Here is a 27,249-nt window from a genome sequence, read left to right as displayed (position 1 = left end):
ATATTTATACTCACTTTTGCAGTTCATAATTGTGGAAAGTAAATATATCAAACCAACTCTCTCTGCTTTATGAAAGGGGCAGTATATTTGTACACGTTATATCAGTATGATATTTCCATGATTGCATGTTATACAAATAAACTGCTCGCATTTATGTTAAAATGCATGGAGACTATACAACATGATTTGCTAAAGCTATTGGCAGCATAGTGGTTAGAAATAAGCAATTTTCCAAAAAATCAATTGATTTGCATTCCATCGTTTTCAATTATTTCTTGGAGTTGCTTTAGTTTGGCTGCCATGTCTGGTTCTGTTATAGATGTTGTTGCATTATTTGGGTGGTGTGTACCATTCTGTATAGACTGAGCAGGTGCTTCTACACCAGCAGATAATTCATCAAAACTATAAAAGTAAATAAGGATTAAAAATATTTTAAAGTATGTAAAAAACTCCATCTCAGCAGATGTGTTGTTTTTCATCAACATTTGCTACCACAAGGAAATTCAATTTTTTCTTTATTTTTTTTAGTTGTATAGTCTCTCTAAACAATTTAGTTTCCTCTCTGACTGTAGTTCTGAGGCAGCTGTTTTAAAAACTATAGTGTGAAGAATAAATAAAAAATAATCACCCACAAAGTTACATATACTGTAACTTGAAAGCGGGCATGAGATGTAAGAAACAGAACACCTGTGTTATAACAACTGTCGTTGCCCCACCATGAGAATAAATATGTTTCACATGTGGTAACTCATAACCAGGCACAAGTTGTATAAAACAGTACACTCTATTTACAACTGTCACCGTTCCGTAAAGCTAGGATAAAAAGGTAACATTTATTTATTTATAAATATAGATAACTTTGTCTGAAAAAACACACATATTACTTACTGGTCCATCAGAGAGCATAGTGCTGAAGCTTTCAACACACCGAAATCGACAAGCGTAACAAAATGTAGCAGCAAGTTACGGCGTAATGAATGCTTCACTATAAGAGTTGTGTATTGGTTGAGAAACTCCCTACAAGTACCTAACATTTGAGCATCAGCAATGCAGCTGTTTGAATAAAAATGGATTGTTGAAGCTTCATAATAAAACTTGAATTTTCTTTGATATTTTAGAAACTAGAAACGATCAAAGTTGAGTCAAATTATTTCTAATGGAAAATCCCATACATTGCACCACGGCTAAATTTTTTTTACTCCGGCGGTCGAATTTGCAGTTTTGAAACTCATTTTTTTCAAAAGCTGTTTTCTATTTTTAAACTTGAATGGTACCTTTAGATTACCTTTAAGCATATCTATCAATACACAAATTTTGATTTTTCGTTGGTATGCCCCTTTAATGCAGGGCCTCACCCACATAGAATATTGTAACAATCACCCACAAAGTAACATACATGGTAACTCGTAAGCATGAACGAGGTGTATGAAACAGAACACTAGTTTTATAACCAATGTCGCTGCCCCGCCACACGAGAAAAAGCAAGTCACATTCACTGATTCATTCAAGGGTATGATCATAAGTTTCCTTAAATCCCATGACATGAACCTCACCCACATAGAATACAGTTACTAATTAATAATCACCCACAAAGTTACATACATGGTAACTGAAAAGCAGGAACGAGGTTTATGAAACAACATCCGTGTTATAACGACTGTCGTTTTCTCAGCTAGTAAATAGGCACAAGGGGTATGAAATAGAACATTCGTTTTATAACTGATGACGTTGCCTCGCAACGCGAGAAAGAGTAAGTTACATTCATTATTCCCCTTCTCACCTGTGTTTCATAATATACAAGTTCCATAGTTTCATAATTGGTTTCTCCCCATCATTTACATCAGTGAATTCATCCAACATCTTAGTGGTGTGGGCACGAAGCCATTCAGGGTCAGTTTCTTCTTCCGAATCAACATCAAACTCACAAGGACGAATGGGAACTACTGTCTCACTGTGGAAGTACAGTCTATGGTGGCCTGTAGAGATGGAAATAGAGCTTTGGTAAAAAAAATAATAATTGCCACTCAGTTTTTTTTATAAAAACGCGAATCATTATAACACAGGTGTTTCAGCTTAGGGGGTTACCATGTATGTTACTTTGTGGGTGATCATTTTGATATTTTTTATGTATGGCTGATAATTTGAATAGTCCATTAGTGACTACAAGGTTGGAGCAATTGCTAATAAATATCTTGTGAGAACACATATGCCCACAATGGTAGCAGCGATGAGTCTTGACTCTTAATAATAATAATTCTATTTAACCTGCGGCATAATGTGCAGCTGGAGAAGTCTCATTTTCCTCTTTTTCCAGAAGTTCGTTAAGATCCATATTTAAGCTGTGTCGTTCACGTTTTGGCCGATACACCAGCGTGTCAGTAACTTGTATGCGACGAACTGGACCTCTACGACTGAAAGCCATGCCAGGTTGGGCAAAAATGAACTGAAGATATGAGAATTGCACAATATTTAATTTGTTAAATTTTTTCAACTTTAGAGAATTATTTGACTTTAAGAATTTTTCAGAAATTTTTATTTTTACTTACAGAAATTACCGAAAAATTCTAGACCTAGAAGAGGGTAAATGACACTTATATCCACTGCTTATTTAAGTTATGAGGCAAAGTCTTTCAGCATTTGGGTAACGGACTAACTCGGGCCTAAATCAAGGTTCCTTTGCGTAAAACCTAAACCATAAAAAAAGCCTTTTTTTTTTAAAACTTTACACCCAAAGCCACACAAAAAAAAACATAGAACAATTTCTTTTTATACCGGACTAATGACATCACCAGTTGTTAATTTGTGCTTAAAGAAAACTATCATACACATTAAAAATAGTAAAACTGCAACTACAAATAGAAATAGGTTCCTTACCTGTGGATTACCACAGTAAGAACTATCGTAACACTCGTTGACCGATACTTCAATAGAAGATCCATTTTCTTGCGGCACATAAGCAAAGTTAAATCGTGGGTGGCAAACTTTTAGATGCTGCAAAAGTGAAGCCAACTTATTTTTACTATACTTAAAATCAAATTGTTTTAATGTATTAAGGTATAGGTTAATGGACACTGTGAAATTGTAATTTCACCCGGGGTGACGCTGTTAAATTGTGGTTCAGTTGTTAAACATAGGGAACCTCACTGATTAATGTGGCAAATTTAGCAATACTACGACCCTGCTTAATTGTTTCGCCATCTAACGTCAACGATAAAGCTGTCCAAGGTCTGGAACTGAGGGCATAAACATATGATGCCACCCCTGTTTAAATAGTAAGGTGGAATGTCAACTTAGCTCCTAACATAGAATACACCAGGTACATAAGTCTATGGATAGACATAATTCTAAGAAACCAATTTTCATACCTTTTTTGTCTAAGAAATTTCAATAAGTCAGTCCCTTGAATGAATGATTAAATGTAACTTATTTACCCTGTGGCGGTGCAAGAACATTCATTATAACACAGGTGTTCTGTTTCAAACACCTCATGCCCGCTTAGGAGTTAACATGTATATTACTTTTAAGGTGATGATTGTAATTTTTTTAAATTTATAATTGAGAATTTAGACAACCCATTAGTGACCACTGGGTTAGAGCAATTGCAATTAATTGTCTTGCCCAAAGACAACTTCGCCCAAAATGGAGCCTTGAACCCATAAAAGTTACCTTAACAAGGCTGTATAATGTAATGCAGTTTAACTGGCACCACGGGCAATATAAGTCGTCTCTGGCCTCAGTTTGCTGCTGTGTCTCACTGTTGTAAATGAATTGATAGAAAACAACTTGTTTCCGTTGATTGCCATCTTCACGATTTTGATTCGATTTTTTCTTCAATTTTGATTTCCTGTACTCCACAGAATCAACTGGGAACACTGGGACATTGCTGGCTGGGTTTCCTGTTGGCAACACTGTTTTAGTAAACTAAAAAAATGTATAGCAGTGTGGGGGAAGATGTATAGATGTATGTGTACATTGTGTATTCTTGCAGAATAGAATATTCAAACTTTCTTGACACAGAAATATATATATGGTTACCTGAAGCATCTTCTTCTAAATTTTTATTCGTTCTTCTTCTCATTCTCTTTGCATCAGGTTCACTTGTGCTCGACTCCAGACCAGCTAAAGGACCGCTACAGCCTTCCTCTGACCACCTGTATGATTGGAATAAGTTAGTATTCATACAAATTTTATTGTGGCAATTTAACAGATAAAATAAATTGAGCATATGAAAGAATGGATGTAATTTGCTTTATCCTCGTGTGGCCGAAAAACGAGAGTCGTTATAAGTTAAAACATGGGTGTTTTGTTTCATTCACCTTATGTCAGCTTATGAGTTAGCCTACCAAGTACGTTAATTTGTATGTGATTATATTTTTGTGGATTTTTTCATGTATGGCTGATAATTTTGACAAACCATTAGTGACCACTGGGTTGGAGCAATTGTCGTTAAGAGTTTTGCCCAAGGACACATAAGCCCATAATGGTAGCAACAATATATAAGTTTAAGTATATGCACATAAATACTAGTTTACAATTTTAGCATATGCAAATAAATGGGCACATAAACACCAGAATACATTTGCTGGAACGCCTTAAATACCATTGCACACGTAGCATGTATCTCACACTGCAGTGTACACTTTGCAAAGTTTGCACACTGATATTTTAAAGTTTCTTTTACCAGGGGTGTTCCTAGGAGGGCTTATGAATTATTAAGATTGGTTAGGTCTACTCTATATGAGCAATTCTAGAAGAGGATGCAAAAATTTGTTGGTGATTTAAAGGGGTGCAGCATAGAAAAAGGATAACAACCACAACTTTAATCCACTGTGCGCCTATGGAGTAGCTTTAGGTTAAGTGCCACAAATTTTTCATGTTTCTTTTTAAATTTATTTTTTTAAATTGTGTCTAAATTATTTTTTTATAAAACAATTACTTGAGAGAAAACTTGAGTAGAGGGCAGTTGTTCATCGCACTAAGTGCCTCAATGTTTCTACCGCCATCTAGTGCCTCCCAAGTTGCATTTCGCTTGTAGTCGTTTTCATCAGGCAATTTTCTGTCGAAAAAAAAGTTTCCGTCAAAATACAGTTAAATTTGTATCACTAAACAGTGTTACTAAATTTGCCACATTAATCAACGGGGCTCCCATGTTCTAATTTAAAATATTGGAAAACGTAACTCATTTGAACGATATTTTTAATTGTGAGAAAACTTAATAGAAAAGCACATATGACATCTCTGGTTCAAATACAGTGTCAGTGACTGTTATTAAAACTGGTAGTTTAACCCAAAAAGTTTGCACATACAGCAGACTCAATTTAAATTGACTGACAGAATAATCCATTTATTCATTCTCACGGGCAGGACATTTGCATTTTAAAATAAATGCCAACAAAAATGTTCATAAGTTTATTATAAGCTATCAAGATTTGGTTTAAAAAAAAAAAATTGTCTAACAAAATAATGTTTAAAAAATGTATTAGCATTTCAAAACTTTAAAAATTTGGTTTAATCTCCTATTGAAAATGCTAAAATTTGTCTGTAAAATACCTTGGGCAGTGATGTTAGTTATTAATATTAATCAATACCTTGTCATAGACAATTCGTATTCACCATCTACAAGTAAAGTCTCCTTATCAGCAGAAAATATGGATAATTCTGCTTCATAGATCGCAGTTTTTTCGCTAGGTGCTCTGAAAAAACACATTTGAATTTTGGATGCCAAACATTATAATCTTCAAACGCAATTTAAATAGTGTTGCTAGTACAGAAAATTAAAAGATAGTAATTTAGTAAATGTTATATGTTACAATCTAAAATATACTAAGCTTATACAAAATTACATGATGATAATAAATATAAAATACCTATATAGGCAATATATACTTTGTTTTTATATATATATATATATATACAAAAAGTCCAACAATATAATAGATTGTGTATAAAGTTTAAATGATCACTTCTTTACTTACGCGCTGTTGCTTAAACGACGAGATTTTCTTCCACTACTGGCAACACTGCTACGGTCGCCATCTTTGCTTTTTGTATCTGGAAACACTGCTGGTTACAACATACCATACACCAGCCAACTAAATTCAAATAAATGCTTGATTTAGCCACATCTACATTCCAACAGATCAATTGTCTATGTGAGTAAGTTCCTGCAGTGTGTCATGTTATGGGACATGAGATTTAGGCCAGATTTGGCCCACTACCCCGACACCCAGGGTGCAACAACATATTAGTAACAACTACGTTGAAATAATGAATACAGGATAAGTGTCATGCCTAAAGGCACATACACATTCGCCTATCAGTGTCAAGCATTAAACTAGCTACTGTTTGGTTAAGACGAATGCAATAGCCTTAACACTGAGCCACTACACTAGAAGCCCTTTACTGCAATTAAATAACATACCATCATTGGTTGTACTTCTTCTTGTGCCAGTAGTTAAATTTCGCAACGAGACAGCAGCTGGGTCATGTTCACGTTTTCTTTTTTTACCACTTCCATCTCCATCACTCTACAGGAATGGTAAATGAATGAATGTAACTTACTTTATCCTTGCGTGGCTGGCCACACAACAGTCGTTTATTGTATTGATTTGTAAATGAGCTTTTTTATTATATTAATTTGTATATGGGCTTTTTTAATTGTATTAATTTGCATGTGACTCAGGGCAAGATTTGCCCTACTATCATGTCTTAAAACAAAAAAATAAAATATCACTTTGTTTATTTATTTTAATTAGACGACAAGGTAAGGTCCTATGGGCACAACATGGAATTGGGCCAAGATTTGATTTTAATTAGTAAACAAATGTTTCAATTTTCAAACCGTTTCAGCTTCCGACATTTCTAAGTCACTTGATTCCATTTCACTCTCACTTTCCTCGTCCTGCGTTTCGAAGACTCTAAAAACGAGAGTATAAGTTTTCACTGGCTGGCCATCTCTGGAGCATTGCATGTCATCTGTGTTAAGTGTGATGGTTTCACTTTCGTGGGGGAAGCGAGAAGATTTAGGGTTCACTGGGACCTCCGTGGAGCCAATGAGGTCCTCTGTTTGCTGGGACTCGTTATCTTTTCTTCTGCATCGTAGACTCTTTCGGATGCATACCTCTGTTTCAACATCACTGTACTGGAAATAGAGGTATTAAATAAGTCAGGTTAATATGTATTAATGTATACAGTGGCGCAGCCAGGGGGGTTTTGGGGGTCGTGACCCCCCGCCCCCTTTAAACAAAAAAAAAAAATTTTTTTCTAAATTAAAAAAAATAATTTTTTTTAGAAACATTTTTTGATTAAAACTCCCCCTTATTTTTTTCTGGCTGCGCCACGGAATGCATATATGTATTCTTTTCCAAGATGTAAGATACGATTTTGCAAATGTTTTGGGGTAAAAACAGACACCATTTATTGATGGAGGAAGTTAAAATGAATGATAAAAAGGAAACGTCAGCACTTGTTTATTTTGGTATTTTTTTATGTTTTTTTGTATGTATGGCTGACAATTTAGAAAACCCATTAGTGACTACTGGGTTGGAACAATTGCCATTAAGCATCTTGCCTAAAGACACGTACGCCCACAATGGTTGTAAAACTGTACCATAGTGGCTGCATAATAACTGAGATGCATAAAACATGGAATTTAGAATTTGTTTGTATAAGCAATTTAAATTAATAATAAAATGTGACTAAATTATCGTCTCTGGAGGACGATATGAGTCGATTAAAAATATGTGTGTGCTATTTCATACTCAGGGATTTTCCAATTGATTTAACTTAAAAGTAAGAATGGGGTTCTAAAATGGAATACAGTGTCCTCTTAATATAAATATTCAATTTTTTTAGTGATTTTTCGATAGCTTATTTAAAATTAACTTATATATATTTGAAGAAAGCTGTTAGGCAAATTTGTGAATACCAACCTTCTTTTGCAGATAATTCTCGTTTGCCACTCCTGGGTCAATACAGAAAGCAGAGACGAGTATTTTAAGTTGATTATATTGTGGAGGGATTGGTTCAGGTAGTTTTGATTGGCAGGACTTAAGCAGATTGTTCACGCGAAATAACTGGAGAGAATGGAGCATTTGAAACAGGTGTAATGTAATATTAAGACTTAAAGGAATGGATTTGGCTTATTTACCCTAGCGTGGGGGGGAAAGTACGGTCTTTATAACACAGGTGTTGTTTAATACACTAGTATGTAACAGTGTGGTTAATCTGTATGGATAACAATTTGGACAAACCATTATAGTGACCACTAGGTTGAAGCAATTGTCGTTAAGTGTCTTGCTCAAGGACACTACAACCATAATGGTAGCAGCATTAAGCCCTAAACCTGTAACCTCTAGGTTAAATTCAGGCGCGCTAACCATTGCGACGCACAACAGACCCAGACTGCAGAGTATGGCAGGTGCACGCGCGATTTTTTACAGACTTTTGGTGATGCACGCCACAATTTGTCCCACGCACGCCAATTAATTAAACAAAGAAAAAAGTACGTATTAAATTAAGTAAGATTTCCTAACGTAGCTTGAAAATGTACATGCTTCGCACGCAGATTTTTAATGATAGCACGCGTGCACGTGAAAAATAACCGTCTTGCACGCCCGAGATCTCGTCAGGAACTGCCATACTGTGCAGGCGGGCACCAGACTTGTTGCCAACTTATATACTATTTAATATTAATCATAATGCATTATAAAAACTAACCTTTCTTCTGCCGTTTGTTCTAGAGCATCTATCTTGCATGTAGAACAATGAGCGATGCAAAAATATCGGAGAAATGCAATGTCGAGCTCGCAAAAATCGGTAAATTTGGGTTGGTTTTTCGAAGGCACGGAGAAACTCTTCACGATCCTGTAACCAAATTTAAGTTTAAATTTTATTTGCAGTCTAGTTAATAGCAAAAAGGAAAAACGTCTTACTTGATGAAGATCTACTGAAATGTCATCCTTTTTCTGTCTATCGGTCTTTTTTGGTCGAGGCATTACTTCAAATTTTTATACCTGTAAAAAGTTATTGCAAAACTCAAATTCAGTAATATAAACAAACAGAAATACAACACACACACGTTGTTTTGTTTTTCTTTTTTTATGTTTTGCCATGGTCCAGTGGTTTTACCGCCAAACCTTTTTCTCGGAATCCGACACGGAATCAAATCTGGGAGCTAAGAATTCTAATAAATAAATATTTTCTAACTTAAAACGCATTTTACATTTATCTTAAAAATAAATCTCGGAATTTTATCAATGTTTTCATTTGCATTTAAATAGTATTTCTAATTTTACGTGTAATTTCCGCGCGGAAATACACAAACAGCGTTTCGTTTTGTAACGTTCTGACATATACAGATGTTTTTTATAAGTTCAGGTGTACCAAAACAAGATTGTTGACTTTTCTAGCCTATATTTCAAAGTTTTTCGTATATCAGCACTTCAACTGTAAATACTGGTCTGTTTGTTTTAAACATAAAAAGCGATGGCAGACGTTGCTCAGGTAAATTATAAAATTTCAGTATGACATATGTATTTCTATAGTTTTCCATGATTTTGAGTATCCTTTATGTACGCACAGGACATTACAAAGCATTCCATGCACACACTTGTGTTTCGAAGTTTGAAGCGATCACATGACATGTTCATATCGGACCAAGCTGCTCCAGTTCCAAACAATGACGCAGCGTGAGTGTATACACAATAATAATAATAATTTTTGGTGCTAGTTTAGAGTCTTCCCTTCCCCACCTTCTTTGCTAACCACTAACCCCTATAACCACTAACTACCACTAACTACTAAACCCCTAACCCCTATAACCACTAACCCCCTAACCATCATTCTAACCCCCTAACCCAGGAGTTAGGGGTTAGTGGTTAGCAAATAAGGTGGGAGGGGAGAAGATTCTTTACTAGCACCTATATTTCTATCTAAATACACAATAATAATATTAATTTTTATTTGTCTTTTCGATTACGGTAGCAAAGATTTAAAAATATTTTAAACAAAAAGACAGGATTTAGCGACAAAACAATAATTGTTAAAACACGCTTTCATTTAAAAACATATTTACATAACACATTTAATTAGAAGAAAATAAGCGTGCTACTTAAGGGATGAATGTAACTTGCTTAATCCTAGTGTGGCCGAAAATAGATATTTATTATAATACAAGTGTTCTGTTTCATACTCGTCGTGAGTTACCACATATAATGTAACTTTGTGGGTATATATACCATTTTTTTATGGTGTATGGCCAACAATTTAGACAACCCATTAATTACTACTTAGTTGAGGTAATTGCCGTTAAGTTTCTTGCCCATAGACACATACGCCCACAATGGTACCAGCAACGAGTCTTGAACCCATACCTCTAAGTAAGAGGCTAGGCCCATAACCAACTGTACCACAACAATGTCTCTACTATTGTACACTTAGTCATATTGGTAACATATACTTGGCTATATAACAGGTCAAAATTGAGTAGAAGTGTAAAGACAGTTTCCGAGTATGGACCTGTTCTTCATATGGCTAAAGACAAGAAGAAAACGGCAAAAATTACTTCAGCAACTAATGGTACACAAGGTATATACTATATATATATATATGTTTAATTCTAGACTTAAACTTTTGGTTAAAATGAAAGTTATACCTATGTTTCATATAGGGTGTTTTAATACCAATTCCCATAAACTTGTTTTCTTAGGTGATAGCTCAATGTTGGCTATAATGGATTCAAACCAAAAAGATATAAGCAATGGTACTGCTAAAGCAAAGAGGTAATTACTAAAAAACAAATCAGGTCACATTTTTTACATTATTTTCATCATTAGATTACTACTGGTATAAGATATAGCAGACAGACGTATATGCATAGCTGCATGGGTGCTTGGTGCTTGGATGTCACCCTAATTTTGACACAATTTTAATTAAAACGGACTGTTTTCTTTGATGTGTCTGTAAAAATAAGCCAAATAAACGTGTAGGCTATTGCATTTTCAACATTTTTCACTGAGGGTTTCCTATGTTTGATGATTATGAGTTTACTGTATTCTAAAAATCACCCCTATTTTATTACAAATTAAAAAGGGCAAAACTTTGAAAAATATTAAAAAGTAACACCTATTATTACTATTATTTCCAGTTCCGCGAATGTCACAGTAAATCCTGATGACATTCAACGTCTTCATGAAACCAACAAAGCACTGTTGGCAGTGAACAGTCGTCCTATCGCACCTCGTAAAGCACAAATTATGCCCAAACCACGGTGGCATGCACCTTGGAAACTCTACAGGGTAAAAAATATTTCGTTAAATATATATATGTTGTAGCGGTTAAATTTCGTATCGATTATACTTTATCATTTCTCTATTCTGTGTTATGGTTTTTATGTTGATGCAAACTATTGAGAATCGTGATTAATAAGTTTGGAATACAGCTCACCTGGACTTTGTTAACTTTACAGTTCTGGTGACAGTTCAGTCGGGGTTTTGTGTCACCTACAGTACAGTACTTTAGTCAGTTCTCTCTTTGTCCTTTTTTTCAGTCTGTGCACTACGTATATATTTTTAAATAATACATTTTTTACTATTGTCATGAGTAACGACTGTACCAATTTTGTTGAATAGTAATAAATATTTACCCTTTAATATATATATATATTTATAAATTATAATTATAACATTTTTTACATGCTTTTACGACTGTAGCAATTTTTTTAGGTAGACATTATTTTTCTGATATAAACAAAAATATTTTTATGTTAACATAGGTGTTTTTTTACTTTAAATTTCCCAGAACTTTTTTTTTCTAGCTCTTTTTTATTTAAAAAAAAAACAGCAAACAAAGTTGTCTATAAGACAACATAGCAGCAACAAAATGTAATGTATAACTACCTTTCAAAAGCTGCCTCATTTTAACTATGACACTATAATTATGACTATACCCCACATTCTGTGTTTTATATTTACACATTTCTTTCCCCAGGTTATTAGTGGTCATTTAGGTTGGGTACGAAGTGTTGCGTTTGAACCTGGAAATGAATGGTTTGTTACTGGATCCAATGACAGAACTATTAAAGTAAAAATATTCAGCAGTTTGTTAATGCCTTGTCAAGCCTGTGTATTAAATCTAAACATTTTTTAGTGTTTTTTGAGAATTTGCCATAATTTAAGAGCAGACTGGTTAATGTCCTGTATATTAAATCTGAATCTTTTTTTGTGTTTACAAAATTAGTCATAACTTAAACTCTATAAAACGCAGATTTTCTGATCAGTTCAAATACAAACATACGCCCCTTAATTTTAATTCCTATATCACTGAAAGTAACGTAAAAATTTAAATTAAACATTTGACTTTAAAGTGAAGACAGATGTACCAATATATAGTAGGGTGGGGGAAGATGGTACACCCCTTTATTCTTTTTTCTTGTCCCATTTGATGGTAAACAAAAAACATTTAAAGAATTATAAAGCGACTTCCATAAATCCTTGGTAAATGTTTTGTTAAAAGTTGAAAACATAATTAGGATTGGGTATTATGTGTTAAATGTGTCACGTTTTTCCCACCCTACTATATGTGCAGCAATCTTTGTATTGAAATTATTATAACCTAGAATTATTTATCCAGATTTGGGACCTTGCCAGTGGTAAATTGAAGTTGTCTTTAACTGGTCATATTAGTTCTGTACGCGGGCTTGCAGTTAGTGCTCGGAATCCATATTTGTTCTCATGTGGAGAGGATAAGATGGTGAAGTGCTGGGATTTAGAGCAAAACAAGGTAAATGTTTCTATAATTCGATTTATATTTTTACATTAGTTTTTCTGCATTCTTTTTTTAAATTTTGTTTTCCCCTTGGCCATTTTGTCAAATTTTTTAAGATCTCGAGCAAAACAAAGTAAATGTTTCTATAATTCGATTTATATTTGACATTAGGTTTTTTACATTTTGATTTTTAATATTTTGTTTTTCACCTTGTCACTTAAAAAATTTTTTTTTTGTATTTTACATTGCGTTTTTATTAGAAAATTGATTTTAAAAACAACTGCAGAACGTAATGTTTACCATGAAGGCTTGAAATAATATGTCTGTATTATATATAAAAAATATATATATATATATGTTTTCACCCAGTTACATTACACAGGTGATCAGACATTATCACGGTCACTTAAGTGCGTGTTATGCTCTTGATCTTCATCCTACCATTGATGTTTTAGTTACTTGTGGTCGTGATTCTTCTGCCAGGGTGAGCAGTGTTTTGAGTTCGTGTTCATTGTTTTTTCATTTTATGATGCATTCTGTACTTCTCTTTTGTCCTGTATTTTACATTGCGTTTTTTACTGGAAAGTTGATTTTTTAATTGATTTTAAAAACAGTTCTGTAAAATTAGACTGAAATAATAAATATAATCATGATAATAAATTCAATTTTGATTTCATTATTTAACATTAACATTTTCATAAACCTTCCTGTATTTTTGTTACGTCCATTATTGTAGTTAAGTGTTTCTGAGCTTGCAGCATAAATTCGTAACCAAAAGATACTAGGTTCGATGCTTGGTACTGACACCATTGATGGCATAGGGTCCTTGGGCAAGACACTAAACTGACATTGCTTCAACCCAGTAATCACTAATGGGTTGTAGCACCCTGAATGTCAGCTCTAAATCTGGTCTAAATCCCAGGACATGCTATGTTGTAAGACCTTAACCACGTACAATAAAAAATTTACATTCTATTCATATGCAGGTGTGGGACATGAGAACTAAAGCAAATATTATGACACTGTCAGGTCATACTAACACAGTTGCTGATGTCAAATGCCAAGCTGCATTGCCAGAGGTATTTTTTACAGTTTACTTGTTAATATAAAAGCTTTAGGCAGGCTGTAGCTCGACAGTGGCCATCAGGAAAATATATATCACAGTGGTAAAATGGTCAAGAGATCACTTAGTCTATTATATAACAATAGGTGTAAGAATATATAACAATTTTTGCGTCCTATCAATTAAATTTAAATTGTAAATTTATACAACCATATTTAACGCTGTGGGGTAAGATGAGACATCTTTTTATTCTATTTTATCGTCCCATTTGGTAGTAAACATAAACGTTTGAAGAATTTTAAAACCGTATTCCACGACTCCTATAGACTGTTGTTAATTGTCTAAAACAGGATCAGGATATTTAGATATTTTGTGCTGAAGGCGTCCCATCCTCCCCCACCCTAATATATATTTTAAAACCCTAATCTCATACAGGTTATAACAGCTTCACATGATTGTACAGTTCGTCTGTGGGATCTGGCTGCGGGAAAAACACGTTCCTGTCTTACAAACCACAAGAAAAGTATCCGTTCCATTGCTATGCACCCGACACAGTGAGTTTCCTAACAATTTTTGTTATATTCCAATATTGGCTAGAGGTTTTGTAATATTTTAAATACCAATAACATTTGAAAAGAGGGTTGTGATTAAGGGCCAACTTTGGCTAAAACCCTGGGTTGGGTACCACCATTTTTTGGTATAGGACCCCTCCCCCCTTTACAAAATACAATACTTATTTACAAAATACAATCCTCCCCCCTTCACAAAATACAATAAAATGGTCTTTTTCAATCCCTCTGTTAATAAATGTAAAACAATCTTTAACATTATTTAAATATAAAAATAATATACTATACATACTGTACTGGTTATACAAAGCCAATTTACCACAAATTGCACTTTCATACAGATACACGTTTGCTAGCGGGGCACCAGACAACATAAAACAGTGGAAATTTCCAGATGGTGATTTTATACAGAACATGTCAGGCCACAACGCTATTGTTAACTGCCTTGCTTTAAGTTCTGATGGTGTGCTGGTCTCTGGAGGTAGGAAGTTTTGCATATCTGACTAACTAAGTTTATTAACAGAATATAAAGTAAAAGATGCTGAGAAATAACAGAAATGATATTGTGCACACTTTCTTGTCTTGAATGCATAATGGCAAAGAAACAATAGTCATTATGACATGGGTGTCTTATTTAATTCTCTTCGTATCCACTTACGAGTTTTCACATAGGTTGTGGCTGTTTTTTTGGGCAAGTTTTTTTAATGTTTGGCTGACAATTTAGCCCCCATAAGATACAATTGGTTTGAGCAATTTTTTGTTAAATGTCTTGCCAAAAAACACATATACTCACAAATGGCATAATGGTAGCGGCGATGGGCCTTGAACCAGTAACCTCTGTGTTAGAGCAAGCACGCCAACCATTGTAACCTACCCAACTAACAAATTCCGTTCAATTGCAGCCGACAACGGTACAGTGCATCTTTGGGACTGGCGCACAGGCTACAACTTTCAACGTACAAAAGCGCCCGTTCAACCCGGTTCTCTGGACAGCGAGAGCGGCGTTTTTGCCATGGCGTTTGACAAGAGTGAGAGTCGTTTAGTGACGTGCGAAGCCGACAAAACAATCAAGATTTATAAAGAAGATGACGAAGCGGTAAGCTTTCTTTTACTGTATTGTAAATAATGACGTTTATGCTTTGTTTAATATAGTAAAGTAAGGTAAGAAGGGACACCTTTAGCACATAATATCCAAATATCTTGGATCTTGTTTTAAACATTTAACAACGGTCTATGGGAGTCGTGGGGATATAGTTTTACAATTCTTTAATGTTTTTTGTTTATTATTTAAAGGGAAAATAAAATAGTTAAAAGATCTCCCATCTTCACCATCCTTATGTATTATACAATACGATATGCGTTTTTTGGAATTTTTTTTGGGCTTGATGGTTTTCCGTGATAAGTGTAACGTGTAGGTAGAACGAAGCTCTTTTTATTCGATAACAAATTTATTGTTGTTTTTTGTTTTAATAGTCAGAGGAATCGCACCCTATCAATTGGAAACCAGAGATTGTACGAAAAAAGCGTTTCTGAATCGGCAAGAAGACCTACGCATTCCAGCTGTCTTTATTTCACACGCCAAAGGTCGTTTACTGCGCTATCATCATGTGCAACTGTTTTTTACCGTTTTCTAATCATAACACGACCTACGATGCCCACTGCTGCGGCATAGCTCTCTCGCAACGAATTTCGATATAAAACTGAAAATACTCGGCACTGTATTTGTTTATTTACTTTCCCACGCTGTATAGTCTATAGTTTAGTCCTTTAAACATACAGCTATACTAGCCTTGCGATCATGCAGCACGAAGTGTAAGATTTTACAGGTTGTGCTCGAAAATCAACATGGTACAGTCCAGTATCTGTTAGCCAGTCTCGCCTCCCGTAGATTTAAACTCACGAACGCGAGTCTGATGCTCCAATGGTATGTATTCATGAACTTCAATGGCGGAGATGCATTTCGGGACTTGAATTCGTCATCCCAGCGATTTAAACTTTCTACGTATTTATTTGATTTCTGGCTTGCTGTTGGTGTAGATTCTAACTTTTGGTTCTTTTGAGCAGCTGGCTGTCTGTGACACGGTTGTTGCTGAACTGGCTTTTTCCGCCTGTTGTTCATGCACCTGCCGCATGGAGGCTGTTTTGGTGCTGGCATAAATGCCGAGCTAGAGTTACCGCAGTCTTTATAACGACATGATAGCCTATCTGCTAAACGTCTAAGCAATCTAAGGTCATTCACAGAGATCCACGGCTTCATAGAGCCGTTATTTCTCGGACCCGAACGACTTCGTGTAAAAATACTAAATTTCTGATACGGAAAGCGAAAAAGCGTGCGGTGTTGAAGCTGGTATTTCGCTCCCCACCTTTTTGCCGTAAAGGAAGTTGGATACCACGCGTAAGTCCGTCTCCATGTATGGAAATTGATCGGTTCCTGCTCGCTGAAGTTATTAACCGAACGATACGGTTGGTTATCCAAATGATATTCCGGGTGTAAGTAGCCTCCGCTACGAAGCGGTACGGTGACAATCCTCATCGGACCTTTTCGATTACTTTTCGCATGTGCTCTCAAAACCGCTGCGGTAAGAGCTTGTTGTATTTCATGGTCTTGCTTTTCTTCTTTTAATGGACTTATCCTTTTCTTCAGCATGGCCATAATTCGCTGGGTTAGACTTTTAGGTTTCTTATCCGGTGAAGTCGGTTCGGACTTAGACGGCGAGACTTCGGTTTCTTCACTCTCCGAAATTTTGTGACAAGAGCAACTGTTTTTTGTCGGACTGTACTTTTCGACTGCCGTGTCTTCCTGCTTTATTTTCATTTGCCTGCTGAGCTGCATTTCTATTTGCGACATCTCTGGTTTAAAGCAAGCAAGCCTTGTGGTATGTGCGTCCAAATCAAGTTTACGTCCATTACCATTCGACGCATATAATATTACTTTAAAAATCTCTTCCACTCTTCTTTTCTTTTTATCTTTATTATGGCAGAGGCCTCTGCCATCTCCAACAGACAAAGGATCCATACACCTGCAATACTTCGACATTTCGCATATACAACTGGTAACATAAATCGGTAACACTTAATGATAATTTTCCCAAATAAATATGAAATTTTAAGTTATTTAGGTTGCATGACAACGCATTTGTCGTGTGCTCTTGTTTCGTCACAACAATTTGGGATGCGTTTCCTGGGAGCCGTATTTAGGCTTCACAATGACATCCATCTAAAACAACATACAGAGGTTAAATAGCATTTAGCAAACTTTATGCTGGATCTCATATATATATTTACTAAATATTTCATACGCTATTTCAGTGTACGCGAATAGGTTTTTAATTTACAAAAAATCCCCTTTAGCGATACTTTCAGTTTGATCAATGTAGCTGGAAACATCAAACATAGGTTTACCATTGCGTAGTTCAGGTGATTTTTTTGTTATTATTCACACAACAGATACGAATGCCTCAGCATACAGAAGAACAAAGAAAAAGGATAGAGGAAAATCGCTTGCGAGCGATACGTATTCGATCTGAAAAAGCGGCAGCATCTGCCAATACAGTGCCTGTCAAAACCAACGTCAAAACTTTTGCTTCTACCTCTGCCCCGGTAGAAATTAAACCGAAAAGGGCATTAAATGATAACTCCAACACTCAAAACGGTTTTTATGGTTCAAAAAAGTCTGGCATTCCTCTAAAATGTACCGTAATACAAGACAATCGTTTTAGTGTGACATGTCCATACAATCCCAAGCTTGTCACGGTTTTTAAAAGCATTGCTTCAAAAAGGTATGACCCAGCAACAAAGAAATGGAATTTCAGCACTTCTGATCATGCAACACTAGGTATGACCATACAAAATTTAAGTTTTCCTTTTTAAACTGTTTGTTTTCAGCCTCAAAAGTGAGAAGCTCTGGATTCCAGCTATCCAACCCGGAAAATGCAGTCATTGTAAAAAGCGCTGAGGGTGGCTCTACTTCTCTATCCTTAGATGACGTCAATCATAATAACACAAAGTGCAATGGAAAGTATGAACACTTTGTCTCTTAATATTTATATGCCGGGGCATTCTTTACAATGCATTTTCCAAAACACCAATATATCAGACTTCTAGAAAAGCTATAATTTTCACATGGTAGTCTTGTTTAAAATATCTCCGGCATGTTATTTTAGTACATAATTAATAAACAGTTGATATTACTATGTTAGTAGTACTACCATTTGTTGCACATATAGGCTACTTTATAAAGTTAGAAATTTTTCCTGGTTTTCTGGCCAATGAAATCTCCAATAGTACCTTACCACCTTAAATAAAACCTTTTTTTCTCAACAGATGTTACCTTATATCAGATACACATTTTGAAGTGGAGATGCCTTACAATAACAAGGCAGTTGCTATATTTAAATCCTTACCAAGCAAAGTATACGACATCAATACAAGACAGTGGAGTTTCCATTTAACTGATTATAACCAGTTGGGTAAGAACTGAACAATAGTTTTGATACTGAATGATCACATTAACAATTCGGATACTCCATATTAAAGCACCACCGGGTTGGAGCAATTGCTGTTAAGTGTATTGCCCAAGAACATGCCTACAAGAAAAACAGTAGCACCCCAAGAGATCCTAATCATTACACTGGCATCATGGTACAGTTGGTAAGCTTTAACCCAGAGGTAATGGGTTTGAAGCTCGTCGCTGCTACCATTTTGGGCGTATGTGTTCTTGTGCAATACACTTAAGAGCAATTACCTCAACCTAGTTGCCATTAATGGATTGTCTAAGTTTTTAGCTTTATATACATGGTAACTCGTAAGCTGGCACGAGGTGTATGAAACAAAACAACCTACACCTGATCTCAAAATAAAGAGTCTTTCCTTTTCTAGTTTCCTCTATCAACAAAGAGCAAGATCTTCATTTGGAGACTTTCCCATCTACTCTGCTCCATGTCTTCAAGAGCAAAATTTCGGGAGCCAAAACTGATTCTGTCCTCCAGGAGTTTGATCTTTCCCATGTTGATGAAAAAGTGGAAACTTCTTTGATGCCTTTTCAACGAGAAGGAGTAAAGTTCGTAATTGTTCTTAATTTTGATGACCAACTGACATGTTACACAGAACATTTCTGCAATAGCATAGAACACATTAGATGCAAGATATATAATGTTATATTACATAGCCTTAAAAAAATATTTTATTTTTTCTACCTATTTTGTTGAAAATTTGTAGTAAAGACCCAGAATGTCATTTTGACTGTTTATTCATTACCAAAATCCCTAAATACAAGTATTTCTTTAGTTTTGCACTGTCAAAAAATGGTCGAATTCTTCTTGCTGATGACATGGGTTTGGGTAAAACAGTGCAAAGTATCTGTATCGCGTCATATTATAGAAGCAGTTGGCCTTTGTTGATTATCTGCCCTTCATCTGTAAGACTTATGTGGAAAGAGGTAAATGGGTCTACATTTGTTTAGCATTTAAAAGTCTTTACAAAGCTTGTTACTAGGTTAATTATGGCCTAAATTCCAGGTATGGCCTAAATTCCAAACTGTTACATATAATGTTTATCCTATTATAAAAGTTGTGGTGACATCTCACTTTAAAAGTTAGAACTGAACCCATAACAAAAGATAGAATTTTTATTTCAATTTTGGCTACTGTTGTTAAATCTTATTGTATTTTTTTCAGTCTCTATTACGTTGGCTTCCATCCCAGCTTGAACATGATGATGTTAATGTAATGTTGACTGGAAGAGACAACATTCCATCCAACTCTCTTGTTACTGTTATTAGTTACGATCTGCTTACTAAACACCAGGCAAGATTCGAAGCTAAGAAATACAAATGTGCAATAGTGGTAAGTATTATCTATAAATTATAATAGAGTTGGAGAAGACGGGACACCTTTAGCACATATTATCCAAATATTCTGATTTTGTTTTAAACAATTAACAACGGTCTATGGGAGTCGTGAGGATACGGTTTTATAATTCTTTGAATGTTATTTGTTTACTACCAATTGGCATAAGAAAATAGAATGAAAAGGTCTCCAATCTTTCCCTACCCTACTATATACTATCTATGTATGTTTAATAAAGTATAAAACTAGACACTATAGCCCATTGTTACGGGTACGCGGCCGCGGTGTGAGTTAACCCATCGTTTGAATCAATGGTAACATATAATTTAGCACCCCATTTCTCTTTTTTTAAATTGTTTATTTTTAATGTGTTTTTTACTATAATGTTATTTCTGTTCACAAATAAGTAGCAAAAATAAATTTCACCACATTATTTAACACGGTACTCTATGTTTGACGACTATAAGTTTTATTATATATTTTTTTTAAATGAACAATTTTTTCACAGGATGAATCTCATTTTATCAAAAACTTTAAAACTGCAAGAGCAAAATCAGCGACTGCAGTTTTAAAACACACCAAACACCTTCTGCTTCTCTCTGGTACCCCTGCATTATCAAGACCATCGGAACTATATACACAAATTTCAACATTGAGATCTGATCTCTTTCCCTATTTCCACCAATTTGGTCTGAGATACTGTAATGCAAAACAGGTTTGTTTTTTTCTTAATTTTTTCTACAGACTCTATACTGTGCTTATAAGCTAATAGTATTCTATATGGGTTTGAATTTGATCCTACAGCAAGGCACAACATGGGACATAGGTTTAGGCCATAGTTTGCTCATTGCCCCAAGCTAAAGAAAAAGTATATATATTTCCTATATGATAGCCTTAAATATAGGAGAGGCATCACACGGACTAGCTTCATAAAGCAGTATAATTAGAATAATTTTAAGTTTTTCTAAATCGGTTGTATTACATATATTTTTTTACGCAACATACTGATTGAACACTGTAGCACAGTGGTTAGAGAGCTTCTCTCTAGACCAGTGGATACAGGTTCTAAAGTCTATCTTTAGAACCAGGGGTTCCCAAACTTATTTTATCGCGTGCTAATATGTAAAATCATAATTATGCGTCGGGCAAGGTTTTCCTTGCTATATTGGCGACGCAACTTGTATTGGCCAAAATTTGGTTATAACGAATACTGTTAGTTAGGTCAGGAAGTTCGACACATATGCTGGTAATAAACATGGCTTCTAGAACAGATTAAACTACGTACTTGCGGAGTAAAAGACAAAGTTTCAGTTTTTTTGTTGAATCATGCCGCGGTATAACCCCTATACCAGAGTAACAAGCGTATAAGGTTGGCTGATGCTGTGACAGTCATAACTATTTTTGTGACGTAACAAAGACAATGTAAATTATTACAGAAATCAATACAACATTTTTAGACGGTTTTTAAACTTTAAAGTAATATGTACATTTGTGAATGTATGCAATCGGTAATTTTAAAGTCCTCTGAGGGCCATTTATTTTGCTCCTGCGGGCCGCAGATGGCCCATGGGCCGCAGTTTGGGAACTCCTGATCCAGACTTATGCTGGTGTTGTTGTAGAAAAGACACTTGAGGAAAATTGGTTTAACTGTTGGGTACTTAATGGGATTGTCCAAATTGTCAGCCACACGAAACAAAAAACTTACTCATAACGTCATAAGCATGCACAAAGTGCTTGAATAGTAACACCTGTGTTATAACGACTGTCCCGCTGTGCAAGGATAGTTATTAGGTTACATTCATGCTAGAACAATAAAATCTATTTTTTTCTACAGAACACCTGGGGATGGGATTATTCTGGCTCATCAAACATGACTGAGCTACGTTTAATTCTCCAAGAAACGGTCATGCTCCGTCGCACAAAAGACGACGTGCTTCACCAACTTCCACCGAAACTCCGTCGCACAGTGGCGCTAGATGTCAGCATTGAAAAAGCCTCAATAAAACAGAGGAAACTTCTAGAAGCATCACAGAGTGCGGTTAATCAAAAAGGTCTTTCGGTATGTTGGATTTTTAATAATTAATACTTTTAATAGTAAATAAATTTATTCGTCTCTTCGATTACGGTAGCGAAGAATTAGAAATATTTTAAACAAAGACAGGATATAGCGACAAAACAATAGTTGTTAAAACACGCTTACAGTTCAAAACACATTTAGTTGGAAGAAAATAGGCGTGGTTGCTACACCATTTTTATTTCACATTTAGCTTAGTAAGAAAAATAGGAATGTAAATACTTGAATTTTGGGCATGGTTTAGAAATGTGGTATATTACTTCTAACTTTTCAGGGATTTTTGGCTGTTTTCTTACCTTGTCTGGATATTCTGTTATGCTGGGCATGGAGCATAGGTGTTTAAATAATTTATCAAATTTATACAGACTGGTACAGTAGTTTCTTACAATTATGGCAAGACTTTAAAAGCAGAACACTGCTTCTAATTCGGTATTGTAATAATCAAACCAGTATTCTGTGCTTATTCCTTACAGGCTGCAGAAAAGCACGGAATTCTGCTTCAATACTTCAACGAGACAGCCAAGTTTAAGCTGCTAGGTATCAAGTCTTATGTGCTTGATCTTTTGGAGGGCGGCCACAAGTTCCTGTTATTTGCTCATCATAAATCTGTGCTTGACAGTGTAGAAACTGACTTGAATAAAAAGGTATTTATGAATTCGAACAATTTTTTTTTTCTTTGTGTTTTCTCAGGTACTAAATTTTTCTTTGTTTTTTTTCCCTGCAGTAAATATTTCTTTGTGTGTACTGTTTTTTCTATGTACTAAATGAATTGAATGAATGCCTATTTATGTTTGCTTGGTGGGGTGGGACAGTCGTTATGAGTTCTATTTCATACATCTCATGCCCGCTTACAAGTTACCGCACATGTGTTAACTTTGTAGGTAACAATTTTTTAGTTTTTTTAATAATTTTTTTTATATGTGGCTGATAATTTAGCAAACCCATAAGGGACAACTGGTTTGAGGTAAAAGCAAATATTAATAATTCTCTCGGGCAAGAACAAATTTATCTATAATTGTAGCAAAATAGAGCCCCAAACCCATATTCTCTTGCCTCAGAATATTTGGATATTATGTGCTAAAGATGTCCCATCTCCCCCACCCCACTATATTTATAATAATGCAAATATTCAATGTACTTAGTATGTGTAATAAGACTTTAGAATCGCGTAATTCTTAAATTTTAATCCAGGGCTGTGACTACATTCGAATAGATGGCTCAACACCATCTGAGCGCCGTCAAACTGAAGTGGCGAGATTCCAAGAAAATTCTTCCTGCAAGGTGGCGCTGTTAAGCATTACAGCTGCAAACATGGGGATTACTCTTCATTCAGCTTCATTGGTTGTTTTTGCGGAGCTGTTTTGGAATCCAGGGGTAAGAACTAACTCGTAAGCTTGCATGAGGTGTCTGAAACAGAACACCTGTGTTTAACAGCTGTCGTTTTTCAGCCACGTGAGGATAAAGTAAGTTACATTACATACATTAAGCATATGGACTTTTGTTAACTAATAACAATAGCAAATGAATGTATCTTATTTATTCTCCCATGGCGGGGCAATGACATTGGCTATAACAAGGGACTAACAGGTTAAAAAAGTTATTGTTACCTGTTTTACTCAAGGACACTTGCGCCTACAATGGGAGCAGCATAAAGTCTTTAGCCTGTATCTTAACACAAAGAGGCAGGCGCACTAGCCACTGCCACAGTCAGTGTCAAAACTACATTGAATGATTGAAAATATCTGCAGTGAAATGTTTATACACAATTCCCAGCTTGGAAGTACAAATGAAGGTCCATTTGGTCTTTAAACCAGCAAGACAATCCAGAAAAATGTATTATGTATTATAAATTTGAGGTCCCTTAAATTGCAATGCCATACAACCTTATCCATATAAAATAAATCTAACCCAACGCCAATGAATTTAGATATTGGTCCAAGCAGAAGACAGATGTTACCGTATTGGACAGAGAGATGTTGTTAACGTTCATTACCTCATTGCTAAAAACACAGCTGATGACCTAATATGGCAGGTAGGGATACAACTTTTAACTGAAACTCTTTCCCACACTTTTTATCTATAGCTTGTTTTAACAACTGTTTTTTTGCTGTTGATTCCCTTATAATAATAATAATATAATATAATAACTTTTATTTGTCTCTTTAGAAGTATTTTAAACGAAAAGACAGTATATAGCGACAAAACAACAGTTGTTAAATCACGCTTACGTAAAAACATATTTACATTTATTTGGAAGAAAATAAGCGTGGACGCTACGCCTAGCGGGCAGAGAGCCATTTATTTTAATTATGTTAAACTTCTAGTAGAAACAAAAGTGTGCGTAAAGACACACCTTCTCTTCGTTCTTTAAATAACATGATCTTCACTAACGTTTTCAAAGAGATAAATAAAATTATATTACGACTTCTATCTACTGTGTAACCTACATATTTTGCGGATTTGATAATTATTTCCAACTGCAAGTGAAATATTTTAGGGTAATAAGCCAACTCTGGCATACTTTCCCTGGCCCGCTTGGATGCAGCATTATAGGACCCCACTGTTTAAAATAGAGTTGAATAATAAGCCTCTAACTTTTCTTTGTTTCTTTTCAAATAGAAGAAGAAAAAATAAAGAATGTCCTCTTATCCCTCTTTGCTATATAGTAGGGTGGGGAAAGATGGGACACCGACACACGATATTCGAAAATTTCGATCGAGTTTTAAACAATTAATAGCGGCCTTATGGGAGTCGTAAGGATACGGTTTAATAATTCGTTAAATTTCTTTTGTTTACTACCGGGACGGAAAAAAAAATAAAAAGGTGTCCCATCTTCCCCCACTCTACTATATATATATAGGTCATAAGATTATGTACTCCAGTACTCCTCTACACCTATTTTTAACTTTTTATATGATTTTTCCAATCCCGTTTTGCTCACAATAAGTCTGAGAATGACAAATTCATTTTCTAACTTTTTATTCTACTAATACTTTGAAGCCTCTCTACAACATAACAGACACAAAACCACATACTCTTCATTTACTTAATCAATGATATATTCCAGATGATCAAGAAAAAGCTTGAAGTGCTTAGTAAAGCAGGACTCAATAAAACTGATTTCAATGAAACAGAACAACATCAAGCAAAGGAACACGGTCAAACCAATATTCTGGATTATTTTGGGGTAAACAGTGTGGCTATGTGGGAAATAATGTATGAATGTAACTTGCTTTATCCTCGTGGGCCGGAAAACGATAGTCGTTATCACACAAGGGTTCTATTTTATAGTAACTTTGTGGGTGTGTTTTTACTTTTTGGCTGACAATTTAAACAACAATGACTCTTAATTGTGCGCTGCAATTTTGTGGATGATTGTATTCTATAAGAGGCCAGGTAATGCTTTAATAATCAAAACGAATTTTCCTAAAACTACACTAAATATCAGTTTTAGAGACTTTTAAGTAAAATTTTCGATTTTTCAGGGAGGTGAAAATAAAAGCGATTGTGACGTAAAAAGCGGGGATTGTGACGTCACAAGCGACGATGATGACGCGGACCTGCTTCGAGCGATTGAGGAAGCAGAAAGTGAAGAACGAGTAAGGTGGGAATTTATTGTTGCATTACTGTGGGGTAAGATGGGATACCGTTAGCACCTAAAAATTCCCATATTTTCGGATTAAGTTTTGAATAATTAACAACGCTCTTTTTGAGTCGCGGGCCACGGTTATATAATTCTGTAAATAAATGGGACGGGAAAAGAGAATGAAAACATTTGTTTCATATTTTTTACTATACTACATATAAAACGTTCGTTTTTTTGCGTTGGCGAAACTTGTAATTTGGGACAAAGCTGAGATTCGTACTTGTTACGGCTGCGAGGCTCGCTGTCGCCTTTGTAGGGTTATGTATCTTTGGGGAAGACACTTAACCGTAATTGCTTTAACTCAGTGGTTTCTTATTAGTTATCTAAATTGTCAGCCATATTAAAAATGATAAAAAAATTTCAAAAAAGTAATCACTAACAATGTTACATACGTGGCAACTAGTAAGTGGGTACGAGGTGTATGAAACAGAACACCCATATTTTAACGACTAACGTTGCCCCGCCACGCCAGGATAAATAATTTACGTTTATTTATAAATAACAACCTATAACTTTCATTTTTTTGCAGAGTTTCCAAAATTCAGTGTCATGATACTAACTTGGATTACGTTCACAATAACGTAAGTGATACGAAACAATGCCGAGACAATGCACTTAGTGACGTCACAGCGTCTACGTCACGCCTGGAGCAATCAAGTCGCAAGAGAGAAAATTGGTCGCCCGACAATTGCGACTTTAAACCACATCCCGAGAAAAAACGGTTAAAACAATGATTTTATATCTTTAAATCAAAAACTTTTGTTGGCAAAAAATGTACTCACAAATCAGTATTACCACAGTCTTGAACTTGTATCTGTTTTGTCTCTATTTTGTCTATTTCTTTTTTTATTTCTGTCTTTTCGCACAACTTGCCTTGTAATGACCATACCGAAAAATAAAGAACTTTCTCACTGTATGTTACTAACCAGTACTGCTGTATCTGTATGGGTAGCGTTTTGCTGCAGTACAGCTGACTGTGCATATGGAACTGTGGGGTAAGATAGGAAACATTTAGCACATAATATTCAAATATCCGGATCGTGTTTCAAACAATTACCAATGGTTTATTGGAGTCGTGAGAATACGGTTTTATAATTCTTTGAATGTTCTTTGTTTACTACCAAATAGGACGAGAAAATAGAATGAAAAGGTGTCCCGCGTTCCCCCGCCCTACAGTTACAAAAAGCAGACGTCAAATAGCATGACGGTAACGCCTTCCACAATCCACGTTACACTCGTCACAATCACTATTATAGTGCGTCATAACAAACAAATCTGCTGAGATA

At 35.2% G+C, this 27,249-nt stretch overlaps 4 protein-coding genes across 4 annotated transcripts; 2 read left to right on the top strand and 2 right to left on the bottom strand.

Annotated features, from left to right (window-relative positions):
* Window positions 1-61: 61 nt before the first annotated feature.
* On the bottom strand, window positions 62-9,098 carry LOC149724892 (polycomb protein suz12-A-like). The gene is made up of 16 exons (XM_089892276.1): window positions 9,080-9,098; window positions 8,934-9,014; window positions 8,719-8,865; window positions 7,932-8,075; window positions 6,842-7,141; window positions 6,422-6,527; window positions 5,976-6,051; window positions 5,589-5,693; window positions 4,937-5,056; window positions 4,036-4,151; window positions 3,667-3,896; window positions 2,875-2,991; window positions 2,266-2,443; window positions 1,781-1,976; window positions 889-1,053; window positions 62-402 (listed from the first exon to the last, which is right to left on the bottom strand). The coding sequence occupies exons 2-16, from the start codon at window positions 8,994-8,996 to the stop codon at window positions 240-242; spliced, it is 2,226 nt and encodes a 741-aa protein (XP_089748402.1). The 5' UTR covers window positions 8,997-9,014; window positions 9,080-9,098; the 3' UTR covers window positions 62-239.
* Window positions 9,099-9,271: 173 nt separating this feature from the next.
* Window positions 9,272-16,113, top strand: LOC149724891 (pleiotropic regulator 1-like). The gene is made up of 13 exons (XM_089892279.1): window positions 9,272-9,504; window positions 9,583-9,689; window positions 10,475-10,587; window positions 10,709-10,781; window positions 11,147-11,297; window positions 11,989-12,081; window positions 12,631-12,780; window positions 13,148-13,249; window positions 13,752-13,844; window positions 14,264-14,382; window positions 14,739-14,878; window positions 15,300-15,493; window positions 15,871-16,113. Exons 1-13 carry the CDS (start codon window positions 9,487-9,489, stop codon window positions 15,928-15,930), a joined length of 1,413 nt encoding a protein of 470 aa, XP_089748405.1. The 5' UTR covers window positions 9,272-9,486; the 3' UTR covers window positions 15,931-16,113.
* LOC149724890 (uncharacterized) lies at window positions 16,105-17,557 on the bottom strand. The gene has a single exon (XM_089892281.1). It carries the CDS (start codon window positions 17,432-17,434, stop codon window positions 16,238-16,240), a length of 1,197 nt encoding a protein of 398 aa, XP_089748407.1. The 5' UTR covers window positions 17,435-17,557; the 3' UTR covers window positions 16,105-16,237.
* Window positions 17,558-17,751: 194 nt separating this feature from the next.
* On the top strand, window positions 17,752-26,879 carry LOC149724889 (SNF2 related chromatin remodeling annealing helicase 1-like). Its single transcript, XM_089892273.1, has 14 exons — window positions 17,752-18,232; window positions 18,283-18,415; window positions 18,721-18,866; window positions 19,276-19,456; window positions 19,684-19,834; window positions 20,073-20,240; window positions 20,752-20,958; window positions 22,078-22,302; window positions 22,791-22,961; window positions 23,509-23,691; window positions 24,245-24,349; window positions 25,385-25,504; window positions 25,803-25,921; window positions 26,493-26,879. The coding sequence occupies exons 1-14, from the start codon at window positions 17,851-17,853 to the stop codon at window positions 26,695-26,697; spliced, it is 2,496 nt and encodes an 831-aa protein (XP_089748399.1). The 5' UTR covers window positions 17,752-17,850; the 3' UTR covers window positions 26,698-26,879.
* Window positions 26,880-27,249: the final 370 nt, after the last annotated feature.

This window comes from Ciona robusta, chromosome 14 (assembly GCF_009617815.1).
Source record: "Ciona robusta chromosome 14, ASM961781v2".
In the NCBI taxonomy this organism is placed as follows: domain Eukaryota; kingdom Metazoa; phylum Chordata; class Ascidiacea; order Phlebobranchia; family Cionidae; genus Ciona; species Ciona robusta.
This window is presented reverse-complemented; position numbering and strand designations above follow the sequence as displayed.